Here is a 6,304-nt window from a genome sequence, read left to right as displayed (position 1 = left end):
ATATTTTTTTTTTTTTTCCCCAAAAATTATATTTTTTTTTTTTTACAAAAAATAGATATGAATTTCAAGTGAAGTAAATAAAAAATGAAAACATGATCTTGATCGATTAGTTGATTACTGCAACAGTTTTTACAACAGTTTTGCATAGAAAAGGCTAAAAATCCAGCCGGCTAAAGTTTCCTTAACAGTAAGTGGAAAATTCATCAAAATTTTTTCTGTGTATTTGCTTGATCAATTTGATGTTGGTCCCCAACAAAATGTAATGTTAAATGCTCGTTTCATAACTGATGATGTTTTTATGATGTAAAGAAGTTTGAACTGGCTTGATGCTGAAATGTGAATCTTTATATATTTATAAATCTGGCAGAAGTTAAAGTGGCACGAAGCCTGGATCTCACTGAGTTTGAACTGAAACCAGTTTCAGACGAGACACTCAACCTGAAGTTAACTGACTTCACTCAAAATGAGGTTAAGATCCTTTTTCTGGGCTAATGTTCTTCTAATTTGTTGCAAATTAGCAGAGTTTACATCCAGCCGTGGTTTAACCTTTTCTAACTTTGCTGAGTGACATTTTCAAGTGTCCTCCAGTTTGGAGAGCGAAGCTGTTGAAACATGGCCGACTGTTTCTGTCATCATTACAATTTCTGCCTCATTATCTGCAGAAACGCTCAGGATCTGCTTCTATGCAAATGTGGCGTCATGTTGGCAGATCTGTTTGTTTCCTAAGTGCAGCAATTATCTAAAACTGCAGCTAAATACAGACTAATCTTTAAAATTACAGTCAGTCAGAGCTGTCTAATAGACTGGAAGAGGCTGAGGAGCTTCAGTGGCTGGAGGGATAGCTTGATTAACGAAGTGTCCCCCCTCCCGTCTTAACGAGGTCCCTCTGAGCTGCAGCTCTGTTTCTCAGGCAGCTAATTGACCCAGACGTAGAGCTGTGTGGAAATGACTCGCAGGTGTTGTGGATTTAAACGCTGTTGTCACACATCAACGCTGCATATTTATTTGTTGTCTTGTTGCACATTTTCTTCATGTTTCAGTATTTCACTGAAGTTACAAACATGAATGGAGACAAACTGTTGGGTTGCTTTGAATTTCATCATTCGTTCTGCTTCTCGTTTTCCTGCTTCATTTTGATTTATTGTAGCAAAACGCTTCACAGTTTTATTCCCTCTTCTCTCAACTTGCCTTCCTTTTCCAGCCTTGTCTTACTTGTAATCTGACCTGGAGCCGACCAGAACTGGCCCGTAACGGGCCAGGCGAGTCCTCAGATCAGCTCCTGGGATTTGTTGGAACTGGAGGTCCAGTAGAACTCTGACCCAGTTCTGCTGTGGGTCTCCCTTGATGATTTTCATGTTCTACAATCAAATGAAAAACTGCATATCATCCTGCAGTGAAACATGGTGGTGGCAGCATCATGCTGTGGGAAGGTGGAGGGAGCCAAATCAGGACAACCCTGCAGCTAACCTGAGACTGGGGTCAAAGTTCAGCTTCCAGCAGGATGACCACCAGGAACATTATGGGATGGTTTAGATCAGGGCGGGTTCATGGGTTAAAATGGCCTAGTCAAAGTCCAGACCTGAATTCAACTGGTCAAAACCTGAAATTCTCAGATGGTCTCCATCAACCTGACTGAGTTGGACACGAACCCAGAGGAGGTTCTGCAGCGGGGCGGCACCTGTGACCTTAAGACGGGCCTCTGCTTCAGAACCCAATCAGAACCCAATCAGAACACCTGAGTCAGTCAGCAGAGCTGGAGGTGCTTCAGGTGAGTTGGCCGCTCCAGAAGCTGCAGGACAGAAGGACCTCAGAGTTCTGACTCAGGGAGGATGGAAAAACATGCACTCCACACTTTTGAGATTTTTGTTGAACACCATCAGTTATTTTCTTTTTGCATAAATATGCCCACGTTCTAGCTTCTGATCAACGCATCAATAACAATCTTTCAGAGCTAACTTGACATTTTCCTAAATCGCGTCTTAATGTCTAAATCTGATGCAACATGAATTATTGTCTCCTTGTTGATCGGAGCTCCCGCCTTCAGTCTAAATGCCTCTGGTCGCCGCCAGCTCCTTTTTTTTTCCAGCTGAAGGAGTGAAATGAAGTGAACTGGAGGCTGAGCGCAGAGCACAGCGTCCCGTCAGTCGCTGCTGAGGAAGAGGAGAGAGAGGAAGCTGCGCTATAAAAGCCGGAGTCTCCGCGCGGCTCCGGAGTTCGCAGGAGGCGCTCGGAGCGCGGAGGAGCTTCTTGGGTCTCCGGGTTCCGAGTTTCAGGCTGCGGGTCGCCGGATGCCGCGTTTCTCTGCAGCTGTCGAGATGCTTCCGGCGACCAGGCGCCGCTGCGGGTGAGGATGAGGAGGAAGAGGCAGGAGCGGGTCTGACTGAGACTGCGGGACATGCGGTGTCTTCTCCTCTGGATGCGGGTTTGAGAGCTTCCCAAGCGGCCAGTCGGAGCTCGATGAGCGGGGCATGTGAGGGAGGAAGGTGGAGGGATGGAGTCGCCCGCCATCTACGGAGGTCTGCTGAACTTCTCCACCAATGACTCCGACACCAGCGGCTCCGGGGCGGAGCGGCGGGGCTCCAGCCTGGCCCCCCAGGCAGCTCTGGCCGTGACTCTGGGGCTCATCACCTGCGCCACCACGCTCTCCAACGCCTTCGTCATCGCCACCATCTACCAGTCCCGGAAGCTGCACACCCCGGCCAACTTCCTCATCGCGTCCCTGGCGCTCACGGACCTGCTGGTGTCCATCCTGGTGATGCCCATCAGCGCGCTGTACACGGTGCTGCAGACCTGGCCGTTGGGTCAGGTGATGTGCGACATCTGGCTGTCCTCGGACATCACCTGCTGCACCGCCTCCATCCTCCACCTGTGCGTCATTGCGCTGGACCGGTACTGGGCCATCACGGACGCGGTGGAGTACTCCAAGAAGCGCACGGCGGGACGCGCCGCCGGTATGATCGCCACCGCCTGGGTCATCGCCATCTCCATCTCCCTACCGCCATTCTTCTGGCGCCAGGTGAAGGCGGAGGAGGTGACGAGCTGCAACGTGAACACGGACCACATCTTCTACACCATCTACTCCACCTTCGGAGCCTTCTACATCCCCACGCTGCTGCTCATATGCCTGTACGGCCGGATCTACGTGGAGGCGCGGAAGCGCATCCTGAAACAGGCGCAGAACAAGCAGGGGAAGAGGCTGACCTCTGCGCACCTGATCAGCAGCTCCCCCGGCTCCGTGGCGTCCACCACCTCCTTGAACTACGGGACGAACGACGCCTCCTCCTGCGACACTACCTCGTCCTCCCCCAGTGTGAGCCAAGTCAAAGTCACTGTGTCGGACGCGCTGCTGGAGAAGAAGCGCATCTCTGTGGCCAGGGAGCGGAAGGCCACCAAGACCCTGGGCATCATCCTGGGAGCCTACATCGTCTGCTGGCTGCCGTTCTTCATCTACACCCTCCTAGTGCCTCTCTGCCAGTCCTGCTTCCACCCAGGGCTGTTCGACATCTTCACCTGGCTCGGGTACCTCAACTCCCTCATCAACCCCATCATCTACACCATGTCCAACGAGGACTTCCAGCAGGCCTTCCACAAACTCATGCTGCGCTTCAGGTGCTGCAGGGCATGAGGACTGGTTCATTCAAATGGAGCCAAAAACCAGCCTACATGTGGGACCCATACTGGGATTGTCTGCAGGGTATGTAACCATCCATGGTGGTTAAGGGGGCTCAGCCAGTCCCATCTGGGTCCCATGGGGGCCACAGGTCACAAGCTGGAGGGCTGCAGAACAAGCATGAGACTTTTCAGTCATCAGTGATCAGTGCTGCTGGAACCCATCTGACATTCACAGGTGGGACCCATCGTCCAAAACAAGGATTATCCTTGGCTTCATAACCAAACAGACTGAGTGGTTCCTACCAGCAAGTACACACTGGACCCCTCTGGGCCCCATCTTCAAGTTGTCCAACACGTTGCTGGATGTTGTGGAGGACGACATGCAGAACAAAGTATGTCAGCCTGCAGAGATCTGTGGGCCCAACCAGGAAGGAAATGAGCTGGAGGCCATCAGATCCAAAGTAGAAGTTTAATCAATCAAAAGGTTTTGAATTCATGACATCATTTATGTTTCTAAATTTGAACGAAACTGAAGCGAGACTCGGTTTGTCCGTTTGTCAAATTCAGTGAAAACAACCAGATTTAAAAGTTAATGACAATGCTCATGTTTGGTTCAGATGGAGATCGGGTCCAACCAACATGATGCCAACGACTGAACCCATGCGGGTCCCACAGTTTAGTTCAGAAGGTTTCCATAGCTGGACCCCCTGCCCTGGGTTTGTCCTGTGCAGGGGTTAAAGGTTAAAGGCTCCATAAGAGGCAACATTGATCATCATGTTTTGAACCGAGTTCTGATAAAGTAGCTACAGTGGGCCCCATGTTTAGGCCATGTACATTCAGAACCGTCCAGGCCCAAGCCAATCCCATATGGGGCCCACATGGTTGGCTGGGACCTGAATCTCGCCCACTGGTTTCCCTTCAGGCTCAGATTGTTCTGAACAACGCGGGGCGGGCTGGGACCCATCCGTCCTGATGCTACAGGAGAAGGAACCAGAATGACTTGGAGGGCACACCGGACTGAACCCCCAGCTTTGGACTGGGCAACTGAACTCGGACTGGGCCCTTGGACTGAGCAACCATTTGTGTTTAACTTTTGTGACTCAATCAGAGGAACTGTCGGTACCGACCCAGAACCGGTTCTAGTCTAATAAAGAAGGTTGATGTGACAGGCTCCTCTCAGTTCCTCATGTTGTCCCTTTGATCCAGATCCAGTTTCTGATCCAGATCCAGATTTTGATCCAGATCCTGATAAAGATCCAGATTCTGATCCTGATTTTGATCCAGATCATGATCCAGATTCTGATCCCGATCTAGATCCTGATCCAGATTTTGATCCAGATCCTGATAAAGATCCAGATTCTGATCTAGATCCAGATTCTGATCCTGATTTTGATCCAGATCATGATCCATATCCTGATCTAAATCCTGATCCAGATCTAGATCCTGATCCTGAGCTAGATCCAGATCCTGATCTAGATCCAGATCCTGATCTAGATCCAGATCAGCCTGGACTTCCTGTCTCTCTTCCTGACATTTAGACTCAACACTTTAAACTTGTGTGAGAAGAAAAATGTTTTTTAAATGCTGGAAAATGTCAGTTTTCTGATCAAATCAGCCGTTTTTCTGCTGCCAACAAACCGTCACGCTAAATGTCAGGCTGCGTCTGATGAGCCTCAAAAGAAACTTTGAAGGCAGAAAAACATCAGAAACTGAAAAAGGATCCAAATCTGATGGAGCAAATGTCCAGAGCTGCAGCAGAGATCCAGACGTAGAGAAATTAAAGACGAAGTCCAACTTCCCAAAGAACCCCAAAATAAGATTTTAGATTAAATCACGTTAATTAAGGAACAGTAAGAAAAGACTGCAACTGGATGGATGGATGTATGGATGGATGGATGATGCTCTCCAGGTGTTCTCCTGAGCCAATCAGGGTTTATTAGTATTGAACATTTCAGCAACATGGCAGCTCAAACTTCTTTAGATCATAAAAAGAGAAAAATCAGGAAGTGAAACTGGACCAATTGGGGAGAACATGTCAATGCGACGGGATTGGCTGTGGCAGCTTGTGGCTCAGCCTATCAGAACGCAGGGTGGAGAGCAGAGCCAGCTGATGATTGGATGACTGATCCTGTAATTCATCTGATTTTAGATGTTGTAAATCTGCTGCAGCTTCAGTCAGGACGGTTTGTGAACCGGTCAACTGTGGCAAGTGAAGCTCCAGCTTTGTTGATGGTTTTGTTGGTTTCTGAAGTGAATGTTCTTTGCTGATCTTCACTTTAATGGGACCAATAATATAAATAGTGCAGGTAAAACACAGATGACTGAAAAGCTGAACCCTACTCCACAGAACCCCGCTTAAGGACCGGCCAGTAGCAGCATCCAGCAGACCGCTGGTTTATCTGGAGTCTCTGAATCGTTGAATTAACAGACTTTGATAATGAGACGTTTCAGAGTCTGGGCAGAACGCGTCTTTGCTTTAGTGTTTTGGACCTGAAACATCACTTTGTCGTGACTGCAGGCATGTTGGTTCAGGAACAGAAAACCCTTTGAGATTCGTTTGGATCGGTCTGGAGGAGAGAAGGTGATACTGGGCTGGTTCTGTCTGCCAGTAGAATACGATGAGACCCATCGAGCTGCCATGTCTGGACCAGATGACTAAACCTGAGTGGGCCGACTGATTTTCTGGCAGAAC

At 49.0% G+C, this 6,304-nt stretch overlaps 1 protein-coding gene across 1 annotated transcript; it reads left to right on the top strand.

The window, feature by feature from the left end:
• Positions 1-362: 362 nt before the first annotated feature.
• LOC103130375 (5-hydroxytryptamine receptor 1B-like) lies at positions 363-4,777 on the top strand. Its single transcript, XM_016665876.1, has one exon. It carries the CDS (start codon positions 2,492-2,494, stop codon positions 3,623-3,625), a length of 1,134 nt encoding a protein of 377 aa, XP_016521362.1. The 5' UTR covers positions 363-2,491; the 3' UTR covers positions 3,626-4,777.
• Positions 4,778-6,304: the final 1,527 nt, after the last annotated feature.

This window comes from Poecilia formosa, unplaced genomic scaffold, assembly GCF_000485575.1.
Source record: "Poecilia formosa unplaced genomic scaffold, Poecilia_formosa-5.1.2 Scaffold628, whole genome shotgun sequence".
Lineage (NCBI taxonomy): Eukaryota > Metazoa > Chordata > Actinopteri > Cyprinodontiformes > Poeciliidae > Poecilia > Poecilia formosa.
Note: the sequence above shows the minus strand (reverse complement) of the source record. Positions and strands in the feature narration are given on the sequence as shown.